This window comes from Rhipicephalus sanguineus, chromosome 1, assembly GCF_013339695.2.
Source record: "Rhipicephalus sanguineus isolate Rsan-2018 chromosome 1, BIME_Rsan_1.4, whole genome shotgun sequence".
NCBI lineage: Eukaryota > Metazoa > Arthropoda > Arachnida > Ixodida > Ixodidae > Rhipicephalus > Rhipicephalus sanguineus.
Window position 1 is genome coordinate 236,553,314 of NC_051176.1, and position 20,765 is coordinate 236,574,078.

The window sequence follows — 20,765 nt, forward strand, 5'->3', positions numbered from 1 at the left end:
AAATTGCGCTGCTTGTGTGTGCGTCTCTTCTTTTTTTTTTTCGTGTTGCCGCGTGCGCGACTCGTAAACACATCATCCCGACACGTTTCGTGCCTAGGGAACATCTTGCAGTTGGAAGTCTTTTGTGGAAAGGAATGAAAGCCGTCGAAAGTCACATGCGTCAAAACGTGCATACAAACGCAGGCGCAATGTGACTTCAAATCACGCATTAATTGCAAATTCTTATTGAGCTGCATTTCTTTTTATTCAATCTCTCGCTTCTTTCCATCAGCGTGCGTAATTATTCCCATCCACTTTGTTTGTGCAGAGTGAGGAAGCGCGTGTTCAGATGAGCTTCTATTGCGAGTAATTATGAGAAAGAAAACTCGGGTGCTATGCTAGATGCGAAGAGTGAGGCCAGGGCAGGCTGGTAGGAGCGTAGTTAGTAATACATGCGGAACTACGACTGGCTTTAGCCCTGTTGTTGTTCGAGTCTGAAACTACGCACGTGCTCTGTCCCTGTGCTACGTGCATTTAGGAAAGCACTCAACGCGCTCATTACCTGAGCCCTGTCTTAATTCGTTCAATGTTCATCTCACCGCCACCATGCCTTTGATCTTTAAGACGTTTATTTCTCGGAAAAAGATAAAACAATATGATACGTTGCAAAACGTGTATTTCTGTTGCCCGAGTTCCATAGTTACTATTATTCAACACTACGATATACTGTATCTGTTCTGCGAGAGAGAGTTTTCAGCGGAGGTAGTTCCAAGGGAGTTCAAACTGACAACGTTTACTCAGCTGTCCACTGCGGTTTTTGCTAAGAGCTAGAAACCGAACTCTGGAGGTAATAGCTTTATGAAGTACAGTTTTTGGAGAGCTCAGTGGCAGATTGTTCGTAGGCAAGTTGATTTATATCGGTGACATGACGACAAAATCACGAAGCTGTTTCTTTTGCCGAATGCTTCGTCATTGACCAGTGTGTGTGTTCACATTATAGAAATCTTTTCACCAAGTGCTCCGGAGTATATGAAGAGCTCCGCGAATTTTATGCGTTGTTATGGGTTACAATAAGTAGCAGTGCTGTGCAATATATTTTCTTGCACATCATTCTTTACGGAAGTCAATAATCCTAATGCAACTGTATGACATTATTTTCTTGAAAAAGACGGCAAAAAAGAGGCGTGATAAATTATTGTTGTGTGTTTGATTCCTGATCAGCATCAATTATAACGTGATTCTCACAATTTGGCTGGGGAATTCTTAAGTGCGCAGTAAGTAAATATTCTAAATAATATTTGCAAAGTAATCATCACTCAGTCTGTCGGGACTATGTTTTTAAAGTTTTAATGCACAGCATCTTTGCCGAGATGTCCATCAATCTGTCGTGTCCATCACCCCCCCCCCCCCCCACCCCCATTTCTCCTTAAGAAAAAAAAGAAACCTGCAGCAACAGTCTCTCTACGAGGAGACGATGGACGCATACAAAGGATTGAGCACGATACATTTCGCTGTTTTGATAGAGATCGGCTGGCTTTGCACAGGCTCGTCGAAGGAAGCCGCAGACTTCAGCTATGCTCGCTTTGAACGTTCGTTAAAACCGGGAACGTCCCAGGGGCATAACAATGTTAACCGCAGCACATTAGTACACATGATTCGACAAAGCAATATTATTATTATTATTATTATTATTATTATTATTATTATTATTATTATTATTATTATTATTATTATTATTATTATTATTATTATTATTATTAGTGCTGCTAACCAACATTTACACCAACTCATTAAAGTGTCCGGAAGATCACGCTGCTAAGCTACGGACTTAGAGTTACTGCATATCCTCCCCTTGTGGAGCATCCGTAGGGAGCATACGCAGTAACTCTTAGCGGACCGTGGTGTACATAAATTTTATTATGAAGAGAAAGAGGGAAAATTTTATTGTGACAGAAAAGCTGAGAGGTCGGCCTGAATGAATAGCACGCTGTGTCTATGCTACGCAATGCTCCTTGACTTTGTTATTGGTGTGTGTGAGTACTTCTATATAACCCTCAGCGTGGTCAATGCCCTTCGTTTGTATGAGCCAGGGTTTGATCCTGCAACAAGCGCAACAAAGCACGCAGATCAACTTCTTTCTCGCTCTTGCAATCCATGCAGCCAACTCAAATGATGTAACCACTAAACGTGCCTCTAATTCGAAACGGTGGTAAAGCTGAAGTCGTGCACTCACGTTATGATTCTCCGCTGCTCGTGTACTGGAACAGCTGCCGAGGCGCGAGCGTATTGCAATGCAGTGAAAAATGGTCGTCACGGACGCATCCTCCAGTGTTCGCATGCTAAAGTACGAAAGCGTAAAAGCGATAAAATTTCAGCATGGTTTGAAGATTGAGTTAAACGCGTTTGCTCTTTCTTATCGTTCCTGACGATGCTGCTATGCCTGCGTTTTCGAGAGATATTTCTTCCGTCAGAAAGGCCTCGAAAGTGGATATAATTCCTTGGTGCTTTCTTTCACGTTGTGTTACGAGCAGGACAACAGAACACTCTGCATGATTGCTCGAGTTAGAGTGCTCGTTATGATTTATCAAACGTTATGACACAGCACGCTTGCCATTCAGTCCTCCCACATGGGCTACCCTGGAAAGGGTGGTGCCTTGTGCGACTCATATGTGCAGTGAAAACTGCAGCCTTTTTCTAATTCTGACTCCCTGCCTCCCATCCCCCGACCTCATACCTGTTCGTTTATACTTCTTGTGCTCTAGATGCTCCCTAAAGACGGTTTAGAGAAGTCCCGCGACGTTCAGCAGGTGACTGTCGCGGATGCTTTGTATATCACTCGCATGCAGGCGCTGCGAGCGCTGGCCTTGTCAGTGCCAGCTAAGGCGGCTCAAGCAGTTCCCTGCTACCTCTAAAAGTCACCGCACACTGCTTTTCAGGCATCTTCGAAGGCGCGCAACTGTGTTACGTTTACTTTACCTGTAGCTTTGGAGATCAAATCCGTCGAGTGCACGTTTGACTCCCAGCATAGGAGGAAGGAAAAGCGGGGTGGTTAAAGAGAGTGAGAAAGAATAAAAGCCGCGTTGCGCCACAGCCTCGCTTCAAAAGCAGGCCGCCCAGAATGGCAAGGGCACGAGCGCGCCTTTTCGGCCGACTGTTTGCTTTGCACGGCTCGTGCTAGACGGGTGTGTGTGCATACCATGAAAGAACCGCGTCTCTAGACGACACCACTGCTCGTTTTGTCGCGCAGCAGATCGATTGCCCGATCCTACTCGTGCGGTACGGCTTTCTTCTATATTAACATTCATAATGTCGCGCGGTGTATCGTGTAAAGATAGACAAATTCTTATTACGAGAGATGGCTCCAGGAAACTGTGTCTGCCGGCGACGGGCCCCAGCAGCTGCATGCGTGGGCTTCCAAGCCCCGGGCCCTGTTTGCGCGGTCCCGCGTAGACCCCCGGCGCTTTATCTCAGGTGTCGGCCAGTTCGACAACCCAGCCACCCGTGATGTGATGACGTCGGGACTCTGTAAATGGAGCCTCCCTCCTCATTGGAATTGCTTCCGCAGCGGCTCCCATTCAGCTGAGCACAGCGGAACTTCAAACGAGTTCTTGCTTCTTCTCATTAGCAATCGGCTCGTTGGCTCCGAGGTGCTTCATGCGAACGCTCCGGCGCCGACGAAACCGCCCGGCAGCGTTCACCGCGCGCCGCGTTTTCGACAATTCGTTCACAGTTCCGCATTAACTAGCGTTGTTGTAGGCGGAAAGAGGCTCTGCTCGAAAGCGCTTGCGAAAAAAATGCTATACGTGACGCCTGGCAGCCTAAGGGGGACATGCTTGAAAGCACGCACGAGTAAGCATGACGGTTTTTTTTTTCTTTTTCTTTCTTGCTTCTTTTATATGTTGATGTAAAAGACTAGCTTCACTATCAGAATCTTATATATTACCGTACATGTTACTGCAACCCTTTTCTTGTTCTCATTTCTGTATCGCCGTTAAGCGCGAACTTCGTCAGCGGCACAGTTGAAAATGACCATGAGGGCCGCAGATTTTACAGCCGTAGATACCGTTATGTGTGACGCTGTGAACTCTGTGTCTTCACAGCGGCTGTTGAGCTGAGCGATGTTGAACAGATAGTGTAAGAATGCAGGCTACATCCCTATGTTCTACGCAATAAGACCAGCGTCAGCTGCTTCAAAGACAAGGACTAATGATTGGCTTTGTAATTAATTCCATAGAAAAATCAAGTATGCTTGAGGCTGCAGAAAGCACCAAGCGTCGTTAGCAGTGATCAGTCGCGAAAACATTGCTCGGGGTCACTTTACCGGCAAAGAAGACAAGTGATGGCCGGGAATCCTCGTAAACAGATGATAGTGCGCTCTCAGCTAGTTGAATGTCACGCACTTTGCAAGCATACGATCTTTTGTTGTGACCACCTGATTCCTACCCAAGTGGCCAGAGAGGAAAAAGGTGAAAGATAAGGTTTTTTTTTATTAAATGTGTATAAGAGGAGTTTGGTGCCAATGCGTGGCGCCGGCTATTCCTCTTCTCTCGCATAATATACAAAGGCACATAGAAGAACACTCACGCGCCCAGTTTTTCACTACAAAAAAAGTATTGTTTGGATGCATGGCCCCCATCAATAGCAAAAATTCTGGGCCCATGACAAAAATTTTCGAATGTAAAGTTCCCTGAAGAAGTACCATTATAATAAAGAAAAATGCATTGACGCAGACTAATGAATGTAAAGGAACGTCCTGTACGACGAACAGAACCGTCACTGCCACGATATGCTGCATGTATACACCAGAGCACGCCTGTCTCGCACCCAGGCTTCTGGCGAGCCGAGCGCATACTCTCGCACCCAGACGCCGGGCTGTTCGGGGCTGCCAAGGCGCGCGCGGGCTGCACCAAGTAAACAGGGCAAGCTGCAGTTCTGAGGCTTTAAAGTGCGAAAAAGTACCCGTTCACGCCGCTTCAGCGTATAAGAGCTCGTTTGGGCACTACTGCGTCGTCTTTAGATGCCAAAACAAGCAGCGCAACAAGAGGATATTAGCGGTGTCTGCGACGATTACGACGCGCCACGGAAATTGTGCCGGTGCGGTGTTTTCAGCTTCGCCGCGAGTGGATAACCGTGATTCAAGCAAAAAAAACTAGGATCCGAGTGAAAATGCGCGAGTAAGTACACCAACAGCGTGTATTCTGAAGTGTGATGCCCACCTATTTTATTTTGCGAACCTAATTTGCGTGACACGCAGCTGGGTTGAAGGCAGGCGCGAGCTTTGTGTGAGCGTGTACTTCATACCTTTGAGCGTTTCCTTTGATTAAAATCTAGTGCAAGGTAGTGCTTTCAAGCACAAGCAATCAGCATGTTTTGCCACTTTCAACGTAGTATTAAGCTTTAGTGCTTTTGATGGAATTCACGCCTTCGAGATTTCGTCTTCAAAAGGTAATAAATGGCACGGTGCTCCTCAACAGCTGGCCAGAATTTCGTGTTTTCATTTCAGTGTTTGATGTCCCCAAATTTATTTGGACGCGAGGCATCCAGCTGCACATAATATATATATTGGCAAGTAAGTAAACAGTACTCACGCCGGCGTCCTTTACGTCGCAGGCGTAGCTAACCGGCTTAACTAAGAGTAGCACAGTTTCGCTTGTAAAGCACCATCGTTACAAGAATAAAATAGCGCAGGTAGCTTCCAATAGGGATCGCTGAACGATACTGCAGGTTATACTCTCTGATAGCACGCGTTTGTGAGCAAGACGCATTATTGTAAGAGCGCCGGTGAAACAAAAATTACGTTCCGCGAAACTACCCGTAAAGCGTACTCTAATTATTACGCGATGCATGCTGAAATGATGAGCTTTCACAAAACTTTGTGCACAACTTGTAATATGGGGCAACAAAACATCGTTTCACTCTTTCGCGAGCTGCACTGCAATTACGATTCACGCGTACTACAGCGAGAACGTTTTTTTTTTTTTTTTTTTTTTTTTACAAATGTAACAGCGTACGTATCTGGCGAGGTTGCTTCCGCAGCCCACTCAGCACGTACTGTATACATTGTGGACTTGCATGAGGGAGATGTTCTTGATGTTCCAATAAAATCAGCGAAAATGTCCAGGCTGGAAAAGACGCGAAACACGCTCTCCAACGGGCTGAGTTTCGGAAGTTTCACGTTTGCTCTCTGTAGCGTCTGCTGTCGTGGCAGCCCGCGCATGTTGTTTCGTCGCGTGTGCGATAGATGGCGCGACGCGCGATGCAAATATGGCGATGCGCATGGAATTCTCCGTGTTCTGGTCTATAGATAAATGCGAAATATATATATTCTTTCTGCGCATCAAAGTGACAACAATTACACAAAATGTGATCGATGGTTTCTATGTAACCGCGTATCTTGGAGCAGGATAGTCGAGAATGAATGTTTGTAGCACAATGACTAACGTATACTGAAGAGACACTTATCCAACGCTGGTTTCGCTTTGATGTGCCTTCCATCAGGCTTCGTCAACTTTTGCGCTGCAAACCTTCGTTCGTAAAGAGCGCGCATGACGTGCTCTTGCCACTCTGGGCGGCCTGCTTTTGAAGCGAGGCTGTGGCGCAACGCGGCTTTCGTTCTTTTTCTCTCTCTCTAACCACCCTGCTTTTCCTTCCTCCTATACTGGGAGCCAAACGCCACTCGACAGATTTGATCTCCAAAGCTACAGGAAAATTAAACGCAACACAGTTGCGCGCCTTCGAAGATGCCTGAAAAGCAGTGTGCGGTGAGTCGGTGACTTTTAGAAGTATATTTATGCGCCTTCCTTTGGCTTTCAAATTAATGCAGACGTTTGAAACATTTTATTGCATTAACACCCCCCCCCCCTTTACGCAATGCCTCTAGGGGCCTGTTGTACTTTTAAATAAATAAATAAATAAATAAATAAATAAATAAATAAATAAATAAATAAATAAATAAATAAATATTTTAGTCAGAGTACTAAACATTAGGGTCCCCGAAAGCACGTCTTAATGTCGAAGTTATAATGTGAACTACACTCATGATGAACCACACAGCGCGAGTAAACAACGGGGACACAGGAAGGGAACACACACAGCGCTGACTTACAACGAAATTTATTGAAGCAACACTTCACATATATACAGGTGATCAGCCAACCACTGCGCATGTCATAGCAGATAACTTTCTAATCAACTTGGAAAAGCCGAACGGAGAAATTGCAATTCTTCATATGATAAAAATATCGACGCCGAACTAACACATTTGTCACCCAACCTTTGAATCATCTCTGCTTCAATTATTTCTCGGACATATTTATTTCTATGTTTCAGGAAGCTGACGTGGTTTGTAAACATAGAAATAAATATGTCCGAGAAATAATTGAAGCAGAGATGATTCAAAGGTTGGGTGACAAATGTGTTAAGTTCGGCGTCGATATTTTTATCAGATGAAGAATTGCAATTTCTCCGTTCGGCTTTTCCAAGTTGATTAGAAAGTTATCTGCTATGACATGCGCAGTGGTTGGCTGATCACCTGTATATATGTGAAGTGTTGCTTCAATAAATTTTGTTGTAAGTCAGCGCTGTGTGTGTTCCCTTCCTGTGTCCCCGTTGTTTACTCGCGCTGTGTGGTTCATCATGCTTAACCAACACGCCCAAGTTCACTCTATTGCGAACTACACTCCTTTTTTTTTTCCTACGAAAAAAAGAATAACACAATTGACTTGATTTCGAGGAATTTACTGCAGGATTTATAAAGTTTCTTTTTGTTCTTAAGAATTATTTATCGACAGCCGCTTGGAAATGAGACGGCTTGCACGCGCCTATTTATTGTGCTAAAATGGAATCTGGAGCTACATTTTGAATGCGTCTTCTATTGTCCTTTCGCACAGTTATTGCGTGTACTGTTCTTAGTGTTGTCCTCAAGCTGTCTAAGTAGTTGAAGTTTACTTCGCTTGAATCATAGCGCATTCTTTTATTAGGCTGTGCCATTAGTATGACGAAGAATTTCGTACAGTTGTGCGCAATCAACGCTTCATAAAACAAAATACGGACCATTCACACAAACCATCCCAAAGCCGGCGCATTTCTTCATCGTGATAGCTTCGTGCAATTTTACAAGCTTCTGTCGGTAAAAACTACCCTCAACACCGGCTGGCATGTTGTACGAAAAATTGTAGGAAAAGCATGTTGTGCAAAACACAGTTTCGCCGCAAACCCGAAGCAATCAATGCGATAGCAACAAATTACGAAGTCACAAGAAGAACACCAAGCAGCTCGATACTTGCAGCATGCCCATGAACCGCAAACGACTCACGAAAAGAACACGCACAGGATGATCACGAACTAACAACGGTAACAGCTCGACACTTGCAGCGCACTGCGCTGCTCCAACACAACGAAGGACGCTCGAAAAGAACGCACAGGTATACACAGGACGAGCGTGAACCAACAATTGTGCCAGTTACTTATTCGTGTTTGAGCGGCGCGCTACAACCCAACGTTCTCAGATATTTTTGTTTTCTTGAAAAATGCGGCGCGTGGAGTGGCCCCTCCGCGTCTCCTGCCGCGCGGCGGCGTTCGATGCATCGTTTACCCGGCGTTCCACATCGCGTGTGGGTACAGAAATGGGCCACTTTTTAGTGCGCGTGTCAAGGGAAGTTTTCAAACAGAAGCAAAACCTATCGTTGCTTTAAAGCGCACCCTGCGGGCAACCTCGCGGGTGATACTGCACACGCGGAAGCACCTCCGAGATCTGCATACCGACAGCGTTAAATAGTGTAAATAGCTCACCGTTATTATTCTGGCCAACCGGTGGCGCATGGCCGAGTTGTTTAAAGCGGCGCGCTGAGGAGCGAGGCGGCGTAGGTTCGAATCCCGGTGGCGCACTTCGAAAAATTTTTTCTTCTGATTTATTTTTCTTTGTTGGTTTTATTTATATATGCATACATATACATACCTGGGACATGACGGCGACGGCAAAAATCAGTCGAGAGTGTCCATATAATTGCTATCGCACTAAAATGATACAATGTGAAACTTAATATAGCGTTATTTTTTAACTTATTGGTGTCCGTTTGACTTCATTTTATGTGGAGCACAATGTCATGTGTCTGGACTGTATTTTGTGTCGTCTTTAGTGTCACTATGTAAATGGACTCCGTGCTGATGTGATTTATGGCTTGATGGACTTATACAAGCTGTTTTAACTGCGATCTATAGTAGTTTTATTGCGATAGCAATTACAGGGTATGTCCCAAAAGTAATGTCAATGAGTCCATTAAAAAAAAGATGTATTGATCAGATCAGTATAACAAAATTAAAGGTATAAAATAGGCTCTTCTTGCGGCGATACATCGCTTCCAGTGAGATTTCCAGGCATCGAAGGCGTAACAGTAGGTCTCCTCCGGAAGGTCCTTTAAAGCCTTGGTGCAAGCCTCTCTGACTTTGTCAACTGCCCACAAATGATGTCCTTTCATGGAAGTTTTCAAGCGTGGAAACAAAAGTAAGTCTGGAGGAGCCATGTCAGGACGGTAGGGCAGCTGGTGAACCTTTAGCGCCTTTGAATCGACAAGGAAGCGGGTCAAGACGACGGTGGTGGGGACCGGCGCTTTGTCATCGGTGATGGTCGTTGACGGCCGTCCAGCGCGGGCTTCATCGCTGACCTCTTTACCACCTTCTATAAAGGCCTTATGCCGCCGGTACACTTGATATTATGACGAACAGTTATCACACAAGGGCTTTATCACAGGAAATGTTTCCACTTCGGACTTGTCGAGTTTCACAGAAAACTTGATGGCAATCCTTTGTTCTGTAAAGGTGTTTATTGACGGCACTAGGCGACGATGCACTACGGCGACAGTCAAGACGGAGCGCAGGCTCTCAGCACGAGGGGCGTGCTCTCAGAGAAGAGCAGAAGAGGACGACCCACTAGAAGGTGCTCGAGAGGACGACCCATCACAGAGTTCCAACGCTTCGCTACAGTTCCAACGAGCGCTGCACTCTGGCTTGCACGGGAAATTAAAACGACTTTCACTGAAAAGCCTCTCCTCACTCTCCAGATGGTAGTATACGACAGTGCGGCCACATGTGCGTCAGTTAACTACCCCTTCTACCAATATCAAGTGGTCCTATAGTCTGTTGTGACGTATAGACGCTTTACAATTTTATCATTGACATTACTTTAGGACAAACCCTGTATATTGAGACTCCACGCGCATTTCCACCGTCGCCATCGACACCGTCGTGAGATTCTGTATAAAGTCCAAAGGCGATAACATTAGCCACAATAACATAACATCGCCTTGCGTTCTCCTTCGCAATCTCCTCGCGCACGATCTGTCGAATCAGTAAGCGTAGAGAACACTCATCGGTCGCGGTGAGTGCTGCGGCATCTGCAGGTGCGCCGGTGGCAAGGCGATCGCATTATGGTACCGTTGCTGCAGCGCCCGCCCTATTGTGGCGGCCTCCCTGATAAACTCGTCGACTGTTTTCGACGGATTGCGCACAAGACCAACAAACAGCTGTTCTCTGACGCCCATCATGAGATGGCTTAGCTTTTAAGCCTCGGACATGTGGTCCGCGCGGTGGAACAAACGCACCATATCCGCAGCAAACATGGCGACGCCTTCATATTGCTGTTAGATGCGTGAGTCCTATCTACTCAACTTCAGCATTACTATCAACCTTATGATGACTCACGTTTATACTCACGCCTACTCAAACATTCTTCAAAGCACTAGCGTTCATACGCCATCTCTATATTTATTGATCACAGGCGTCAGTTACGGAGGGGGGCGAGAGGAGGGGGGTTTGACCTCCCTCTGGCAAAGTCTTTCACGGGCAGTTCTTGATAAAAATATCTCGTGTGAGTCATCTCTTTCGATAAAAATGGCCTTACTGGAATGTAACCATTGATAACGCGTATTCGAAGGTATGAGATAAAAATACGCCAAGCAGAACACCGCTTATATGGGATATCGATGTTAAAGAGCATTGGCGCTATGGTCGAAAAAGTTAATTATGCGCTAAAGGACTCATGAGTCGACTCATTCAAACTCACTCAGACTCAGATCGAGCAGTGAGTCTGAGCGAGTCCAAGCGAGTCGGGTTAAGAAAAATTTCAGTGAGTCTGAGTCCGAGTGAGCCCTAAAGACAAAATATATTTCATGAGTGAATCTGAGTGAGCTCCACATTATTTGCCGACCTATGTGCGTGACTCAAGAAGGCGTTGTACGTTTTCACGTCGGTTTGTATTCCCGAAGGTATCGAGTAACCGACGGCAAAACTCGTCCCATGTTGTCAAAGTTGCCTCGCGGTTTATAAACCACGTCTTCGCGCCGTCTTTTAGGGCAAAGTATATGTGGAAGACATTCTCGTCGGGGCACCAGTGGTTCGACTTAGCTACCCGTTGAAACTGCTCAAGCCAGTCTTCCGCATCTTCGTTCGGGCGGCCGTGAAATGGTTCGGGAATGCGAGGATTCTCGACCGTTACCTGTGTAGGGCTCCTCGAAAATGCCATTTCTTGAGCAGGGGTGGCTGTCTGCAGCGGCGGTCCTTGTAAGAGGCCAAATTCTGTCCTCAGACCTTGAAGGGGACGGCATGAAGCGATGTACAGGCGTCTCAACGCTTGGCTGTCTCGTGGGGCTGGATGCAGGGCTACTCGCAGAAGAGTACCGATTATGGGGCGATAGCACCCAGCTCCTTCACCACTGTCACGGGTTACACAGGGGCTTCATTGAGACAGCAACAAGTACGGCGTGTTGTACGTGAAGAGAATACTCAAGAAGGTGATGATGATGATGATTGCCTTTATGAATGGCTCACACCCACTCTGGAACTGAGGCCGCCAAGAAAGCCTTCTTTCTCACTCTTTCGTGCTGCGCCTCTCGAGCGGATCGGTTGTCTCCCTTGTCGTCGCCAGCGCATAGCAGGACACAAACATGGACGCGGCAATACAGTATATTATCACTACCACTTCTGATGGTGGTGGTGATAGTGGTAGTTCAATGGTAGTGATAGTAGTAGTTCAATGCTTCCGTTACCGGCGAAAAATATCGAAGATTTTATTTATCATGAAAAGCGTGAGGTTGTCTAGACTAGAATACGTATTACCTGAAATAAAGGCAGAGGTAAAGGCGAGGCAATATGAACTGCTACGACGAAACAGCTTAACAAGTCGTGACGTACGTAACCGTTCATTCAATCTGGAGAACTTTAATAAAGCTCTTGATTCAATAATTTAACGCCGTTCAACACAGGCGCTGTAAATGGTACACCTAAGCGATATAGAAAAGCCATGCTAGACTATTTTTAGCGCGCCCTGTTCACTTCTAGCAGCATCTAGACAATTTTATAACTCCTGAAACGGCGTATGACGTCAACAAAACAATTTTTGCCTTACTACACACATGGCGCCGCGAAGAGCGGATTGCTAGACAACACGCCAGTTATTTCCGTTCACAGGGCAGTGTTAAAGAATATAATAACATAAAAAAAATAAAAAAAACGGAAAATCAGACTTATCCGGCCATTCCCTTCAACTGTAAAACATTGACACGTGCGGTGAGGCTTGTAACCGTTAAGCATTACTGATGAAATTATTTAGTTGGAACAGATTAAGGCAAAAATCAAAACATATTGATTTTTTCTTACGAATGATGTCCGCCTGGACAGGTAGCGAATGTGCAGAAAAAAAACTTCATATCAAAGTGTAAATATTTTAGCTCCGAAAGCACAATATCAAAGTGTAAATATTTTAGCTCCGAAAGCACATGCATCAACTATCCCAATAGCGATTATATTACTAGAACGCTGTATTTAAGCAACAATAACAAGGTCGATGTTTAGCGGAGTGTTTGTTGTATGTTTACACAGACAGATCCAAGTTTGCACCCAAGTAGGAATTCACGTGTTTTTTTTTTTTTTTTGTCGTTGTTGTTCTAATATTTTTCCTGTCTTACATTTTTCACGATGACTCTATATTTGTACTTTTTTTTTCTTTTTTCATATTGCCTATACGAATATACCTCACCTGTATTTTCAGATGGCTGGTTTAACAAGATGTGAATATCCCCCCCCCCTTTTTTTTGTCTTTGATATGTACATGTTTTCCACGGTTTGCTGATTTTTACTTTTTCTTTACTTTTTGATATTGCTTTCGCCGTTTTCTGACAATCTTCACCGAAATGCCAGTATCAGGAATTCTCTCAAGCTGCTATTTCAGCAGCATTAAATTGCTCTCCTTGCGTATTTTTCATTGTTTCATTTATATGCTTTTTTTTTTAATGTAACCACCGCCATTGTATATGAAGATTGCATCATTCTACTTTTACCTGCCGTTGTGTAAAAATAATGTGCCTAGGGTGAAACTAAAACATTTTGCGGCGCTTGCCTTCGCCAAACAAGCCTACAGTGTAGTGGAATACAGTTCACAAGCGTTAGAGAGTGCGCGGTAGCAGAGCGAACGAGAGGCGCCGTACTACAACAGCAGAATGAACACAAGCACTGTAGTGGCCGCGTCAAACGGCGTCGTGCATGAGCGCGCGGTGGAGGAAGGCGTCCGTCGGACGTTCCAGCCGTTGAGTGACGTGCGTTGTCTTTGCTTCTATTTGCAGCGAGCAGCGACCCCGTGCCGGAAGCCAGAGATGAGCGAGTGAGAAACCCAGCTGCGCAATGCCAGCCCTCGGAGAAGCGAACGGCTCGTGGGACAGCCAGGCGTACAGCCTGGTGGACATATACAATGGCGCCAACACGTCCTCCGTGGAGCTGGCGATCCTGAGCAACGGGACGGTGCTGGATATCGTGCGCGACGCGAACCTCTCACTGCTGGAGGAGAGCAACGCGACGGCATCGACCGTAGAGTCGGCCCACGTTCAGCACGCAGCCCTCGGAGTGCTCCTGGGTTTCTTCTGTATCGCGACTGTGTTCGGTAACGTGCTTATCATGGTCTCTGTGGCCAAGGAGCAGTACCTGCACACCGTGACTAACTACTTTATTGCGTCATTAGCGACGGCGGACTGTCTGGTGGGCGCCGTGGTCATGCCGTTTTCGGCCATCCACGAAATTATGAACAAGTATTGGATATTCGGCCAGGACTTATGCGACGTCTGGCACTCCATCGATGTCCTGGCAAGCACCGCGTCCATCCTTAACCTCTGCGTCATATCGCTGGATCGCTATTGGGCCATCACCGATCCCATCAGCTACCCGTGCCGTATGACGCAGGCCAGGGCGACCACCCTGATCGCCGTCGTATGGGTCTGCTCCGCGCTCATCTCGTTTCCGGCCATCGCCTGGTGGCGAGCCGTGACCAAGCTGCCGCCTGCCGCTTTCCAGTGCGCCTTCACTGACGATGTGGGCTACTTGGTCTTCTCGTCGACCATTTCCTTCTACGCGCCGCTTATGGTCATGGTGTTCACATACTACCGCATCTACAAAGCCGCCGCCGAACAGACACGGAATCTCAAGCTCGGCTGCAAGCAGGTCCAGTCCTGCAACGGCGAAGAGTCGACCTCTGTGACTCTCAGAATCCACCGCGGAGGCATGCTTCAGACGGCCAATAACTACAAGGCAGTGTTTGCGACCTCGAACGAAACCTTCGACAGGAACAACGCGAGCGGCACATCAAGAAACGTCAAGAACTTCTCGCTCAGCCGCAAGCTCGCCAAGCTCGCCAAAGAGCGCAAGGCTGCCAAGACGCTCGCCATCGTCATGGGAGTGTTCATCCTGTGTTGGCTGCCATTTTTCGTCACTAATATCCTGATGGGTATTTGCGGTGAGGCGTGCGTAATGCAACCGGACCTCGTGTTCTCCACGGTCACCTGGCTCGGCTGGATCAACTCCGGCATGAATCCGGTTATCTACGCCTGCTGGAGCAGAGACTTTCGACGAGCCTTTGCCAACGTGCTCTGCTGTTGCTGCCCTGGCTACTTTCGCAAGAGACAGCGTCGCCGCGACCGGCTTCGACGTATGATCAAGGAGGACGCCAGTCTGCGCTCGCACAGCATCGAGGAGGCTGTCCTATAGCGGCCGTCTCTGGACATTGCCTAGCCGCCTGTCGCTTGCATGGCTGGCAGCGCAGCCGACTGCTGAAGAAGCTGTTCTGATCGCGGTACGAGTTGTTTTACGTTACATCTCACATTCCTGAATTCGTTGGGCTGATCAGCTAAGTTCCCGTATCACAACAGCTCGATGCTAGGTAGCTGATCGCTCACTTCGAAGAACCGAACATGACTATATAAATTTGTTGCATTGCTGTCATTTCGGCAAAGTGCAGAGGTGCCCATTAAACCAAGAATTCCATGCAGTTAAAAAGCATTAGTTTGTTGACCAGCACGGCTATTACAGGCACACGCATATCGAGCATAACGAACGCCTGGGAAACTCAGAACTATAACAACATTTTCAGGCAATGTAAAACTGAAGGTGCAAGTATGTTGCAGGGAAACCCTCGTTATCACGTATACACGAAAGCCATCATTAGCAACAAGGTGAATGGGATGACTAGTGCGTAAACTGGACTGGATCAAGCGGCGTAATCGATCACAGAGCAAGCAACATTAGTTCTAGCTTGTTCTGTCATTGACGACTGCTTTGTATGATTTAAGCACCTACGTATGAATTTCTCCTTTGAGGTTACTTCAAGTAAAACATATCTCAGCTATGATCAGTGATGAATGCATGCTAGGCAAGCAATCGCGTCACCCGAACTTTTCCTCACTCGAAGTTTTTTTTTTTTATAACTACCGCAGCAGAGACTTATCGAGAGTCGTTTTTATGCAGGGAATATACCAAATATAGGTCGTGATGTCCAGACACATTGGCACAGATTTCATCTGTATCAGTCATTTGCATGCCAAAGGAAACAACGTTGAATTGCTCAGTCAATAAAAAGTATCTACAATTGTTTCACTTCACACTCTTGATGCACGCTTTGTTTCATGAAATAATCTGCAGGTTACACGAGGCAAAGCGAGAAAAAATGTGGGTTGATCTTGTGGACGAAGAGAGAGAAACAGAAATTGTCACAAAGCCAGAAAATGCTTTGTTGCATTATGCTGTTGTGTGCTGCATTTTCCCACCCATATTTATGAGACTATCAATAGCAGCGTACACACTATCGAGTTGTTCAGCCACGTCGCACAGTTCTGTAAGCGCACGGAACAGAGCTCGCGTTTATCTCTGCATCAGTCTGAATCTCATGCAGGAACTCCCTTACGAGACAACACGTAAGTAACGAGCTCAATCAAGTATATTTTTGTGATGTGATGTTTATTATAGCACCCATTGTAGCTCCTGTGTGTAACGTGGATTCATCGCACGCTTTCTTGCCATGAAGCCCGTGAAAGAGGCTCTATAATCCATCCTTACATAAGCGTGTACTTAAGGAGAAGCTGGCGTCCTGACACGACGCCACCTACTTCTTTTCTCTGCGAGTTTTAAAAATGACAACTGTTCATTTGACTCATCTCGGGCTGCTGATATCCATTGCGCACAGGTAGTTTTTCCCATCAGTGACCTTATATTTCTTTTGCAGAGACAATTGCTATGTCGGCAGTCCGGTGTGCAACATGCAAGAGTATATGCGCTGTGTGTTTTATGTTACCATATATGTTGGTGTGAAGGTTTGTAGTTTCTTGTGCATGCGCAAAACTTATTTATCGTTGAACACATGTACATAGCTATTGGTATGAACGTCGTCGTCTATTGAAATGTATTCGCTGTTCTGTGACAGGAAACATACGTCACTGCACATGTGAAGAGTGTGAATGAAGTTGACTGAAAAGGGAAGGGCCAGGCTGTCATGTTTCTAAAGCCTTGTGCCATGATCTCCAACATCACGCCTCACATTTTGAGTGGTTCACGAGCTCAAAAGTGTTTGATTTTGTTTGTGTTATTTGTGAATTAACTGTAATTAAAAAACTCTAGCATTTAGATAATTGCTGTTCAATGTTTCTATGTATTTCACACGTCAAGGCGTCGGTGTAATTGAAGTCCGCGTGCACAGATAACGTCTGTTGTGTTTATTTTCCTCAGTCGTTGCTCGACATCTGGTAAAGGCGTCTACCTGTAGTGTTATTTCTCCTAGTCTTTGCACGTATATGTTATTCCTATTGTCATTGATGTGGATATCCTACATAACGTGTGTGTCTTCGCACTTTTGATGGTGATTGACTTGTGCAGATTAGCGGTATTTTATGTCTTCTTCAACAGAGGGCATCCAGTAAATTGGTTTTTTTTTTTGCTGCGTTCACTGTAGATTACATTTTCGTAAGCATGGGAACAATATTTTTTTGTTTGGATGGTGCCAAAACTGATTTAACTGCTGTCATGCTATTGAAAGTTCATCGTGGCATGCTAAATGTTCTAATTTATTTTAACTTTATTTACATTTGTGAGAACATCACTGTCCTCCATACCACAATATCTATTTTCAATATTCAGAGTGTCAGGCTTGCCTGTTCATATCAGCGAAACAACATTGTAACAGCAGGCAGCGCCTTACGCTGTCAAGTTCTCTCTGTAACCCAACCTTTTGTACAGTGAATGTCGTAAAGGTCCAGCGCATTGCTTCAGCGCAATCTGCATGTAACTTTGAGGACTAAGCTCAGACCACATTTATCAGTATATCTTTGCCTGTTGTTTCACTAGCGTGAGATTTCCTTTGACGGTACAACATATGAGTGGAATTTCGATTTCAGCAGTTCTCGGTCTGCTCCTTGTGCATCAAATAATTCAATTTTTATGTTCACTTTAGTCAATAAGCAGGTCGTTTCCATGCTGACGTCGAGACGTCTTGCTAATTATATTAACCAATTTCTAACTTGTACTATTGTTAGGGCAGTATCGTCGCAAAAAAATGCAATGACTTTCCCACAGCGGCATGCCGCGCGGTGTGGAGCGATAGCGTGCACGAAGTTGACACCGCTCGCAACCTTCTAATCATTCACACACCTAATCTCCCTCCCCGAAGAAATAATAAAACGAATGAACGTTTCGCTGCTTTCATATGATCTAATATCTTGCGCGCAGGCAGGAACAAATGATGCCGTTGTATTTCAGTCTGCTGTGTCATGGAACCATTTTGCTGACACCGCCTCATATATTACGACCTTGTGCTGTAAAATATTGCAAAGTTCCACTATCACGCAATATCTATATTAAACATCACTATCGCAAATCACAGGCTCCAAGAGCAGAACACGGCACGTCTCTAGTCTTTCGCTCAGATGTGATGTTCCACTTACAAGACGTCGCCTGGCTACACAAGTGTTTTATTGTCGCAGCTGCAAATAGACTGGCGTTGAGCACCAGAAATTTTACATTTACCTAAAAATAAAGAATAAATGTACGATATAGATGAATTCTAACTAAAACAAACAATACTAGGATGTTAGAAATTCAACAGCCAAATATACGCATATGCTTTCAGCAGGTGTATTATAATTACTTTGACAACATTTAACAGATGAAGTGATATTGTTACCTTCGGGAACTCTTGAAAGATAAAGGTCTCCGACATCTCTGACAAGCTCATTCACATAAAATACTGGGTGTGAATTGGTTCATCCATTTCACCTATATTTGTTACGACACTACACAATTTCAAGCTGCGAAACATTCAAGATAGGTGCAGGGTTCTTGGATCTCATGCAAAACCGTTCATCTTGTGGACGTGGTCATGATGACATGAATACCATCAAAGTGATGACATAAAAAAAATCCGGCCTGGTGCAAGGAATTGCATGTAAGCTTAAGATCAATATGATTATACGGTAGGCATGTACTAGATTAAAATGTATGTGAAATCATGAAAGACCTCGAGAATAGCGCGTCTGTTATTTAACAATAGTTGAGGTGTAGACTCACATACAAATATGTAATAAAATTGATTTTTATCCCCGATTTATGTTCAGGCGCAACACTCTCTGAGAGGTTGCAAGAAAGGAGAGCGCGCAACTCAAATGTTCTATCTGATAAAAGTCAAGTGTCTGTGCTTCAGAACGACAGAAAGCGAGCATTTAATTTTTTTTTTTCATACTCATACAAACTGCACGTAACAATTATGTCTAACCCTGTTGTGTGCAAGGATATCCGCAGCTCGCGACTCGGAGATTAGTGTCAGACATAAGCACACACGCTATTTGAGCATCGATAAGTTCAGAAGAGGTTAACGTAATGCCTCATATTCGCTTGACGGCAATTTGGCAAAATGCCGGCTGCAGCGGGCGTTCGATTCTATCATCGGCCTCCCACTCAGCAGCTGCACGTGTTTTTATCCTAGCTGATTTTTCAGGCGTCATTCCTTCGGCCACTCGGTATGTTGTGCGTGTTAGTATAGCAACATCGTTTGTGCAGTGAACGTTGCTTGATGTGGTATGTAGCGCCCCACAGTGCCCAGTGGGGTTAATGCACGTTAATTTCGCAACGCAAAGTATTATGCAGCAGTAAAAGAACAACGCAAATCTTGTTTGAGCTATTGATGTGGTATACTCGCTCTTGAAAAAACGCATTTGGGCGTCTTTCTTTCACACACCAGGAATCGTCATTTATCTTGCGTACCTTGTATTATCGCCGCGTGCACGGTACTCCCACGTCTCGAGCGGCGTGTGCGCGTTTAGCGTTAGATAACCCTCTTGATAGGAAAGTAGCTAGCGCACAGTTTTCAAAGAAGGCAACGCAGGCAAATCAAACGAAGGTCATTATCATGTGACAGGAAGGCGCCCAAACACGCCTTTGTTTGCTTTCTTTTTTTTCCAGAGTGTAGCATGTTCCCTGCCACTGTTTCCCACCGTTGTTATTGCGCTTCAAAGTTATTAGCCTGCTTAGTGCGACGCTGTTAACTTTCGCCCGTTATAATAGGGCACGAGAGAATATATTAAAGGCATAAGGGAAGTTATTACGATATATTTTGCACAACTTTCACGAGAATAAAATTAGCAGTTAGCTTAGTCTTTTGACTTGCTCAGTTATGTTTCAACTATGCGACGCATGCCTCTATAGGAATTTGTTCAAAATTTACTGTCAGCATGTTTTGTCAAGTTGTCTTCTTTTTCTATTGTTTGTTAAGCTTGCCTCATGGTGTATTTTTGGATCAGGATATATCCATTAGCCGGTTTTCCATCCGTGCCTCTTAAAGCATCGCGTCACTAGAATCATCACGGCCACGCTGCAAGCACAAGTGACAGAAGAACCGGCGGAAACATTTGTAAAGTACTCATGTGCTTACTGTTTGCTTGAACTTTTTTGTGATTTGCTGTCATTTTGGAACCCTCCTTTACCACAACCTCTATCAACCCATATGTCACCAATAAATGCCTGGCAGTTACAAATCCGTCTCAGCCCTTCTTTCTCAAGCTGTATACGGAGTGCACAAAACAATTAATTCACTAAGATATTGAATAGTACTGCAGTCGCGTTCTACATATTTAACAAAAATTTTGTAGCCAGCGTTTGATCTAGTTTTTTTCTAGTTCAAGAAAGCAACGAAGTAACGCATAAAGGCGGATGCCATCGCTGCGTTCTTGATATTCTGGGCGCACGAGTAAAGGAGCGCTGAAAAAGAAAAAAAAAGCATCACTGAGAAAGAAGCAGAATCAGTGCCGCTGCACTGAAATACAAGCAACCATGCGTAAATCAGCAAGGAATCGGTGGCTGACTTTCATAACCGGTAGTTGAAAGCACAGGCTGCACAGACATCTCCGCAGTCCCTTCAAAAGCACTTGCCCTCTCTGAAAGGGGCCGTATGCAACCTGTTCCGCTAACACGGCACATCCGCGACAGTGAAA

General features: G+C 45.3%; 1 protein-coding gene across 2 annotated transcripts in view; it reads left to right on the forward strand.

Annotated features, from left to right (window-relative positions):
* LOC119375060 (dopamine receptor 2) overlaps window positions 1-20,309 on the forward strand; it is a 218,724-nt gene extending 198,415 nt beyond the window's left edge. For both annotated transcript variants that reach the window (XM_037645267.2, XM_037645259.1), the window contains exon 2: window positions 13,593-20,309. In XM_037645267.2, the coding sequence (XP_037501195.1) occupies window positions 13,651-15,003 (1,353 nt within the window). In that variant the 5' untranslated portion in view covers window positions 13,593-13,650 and the 3' untranslated portion in view covers window positions 15,004-20,309. The remainder of the gene's footprint in view (window positions 1-13,592) is intronic.
* The last annotated feature ends 456 nt before the right edge of the window (window positions 20,310-20,765 follow it).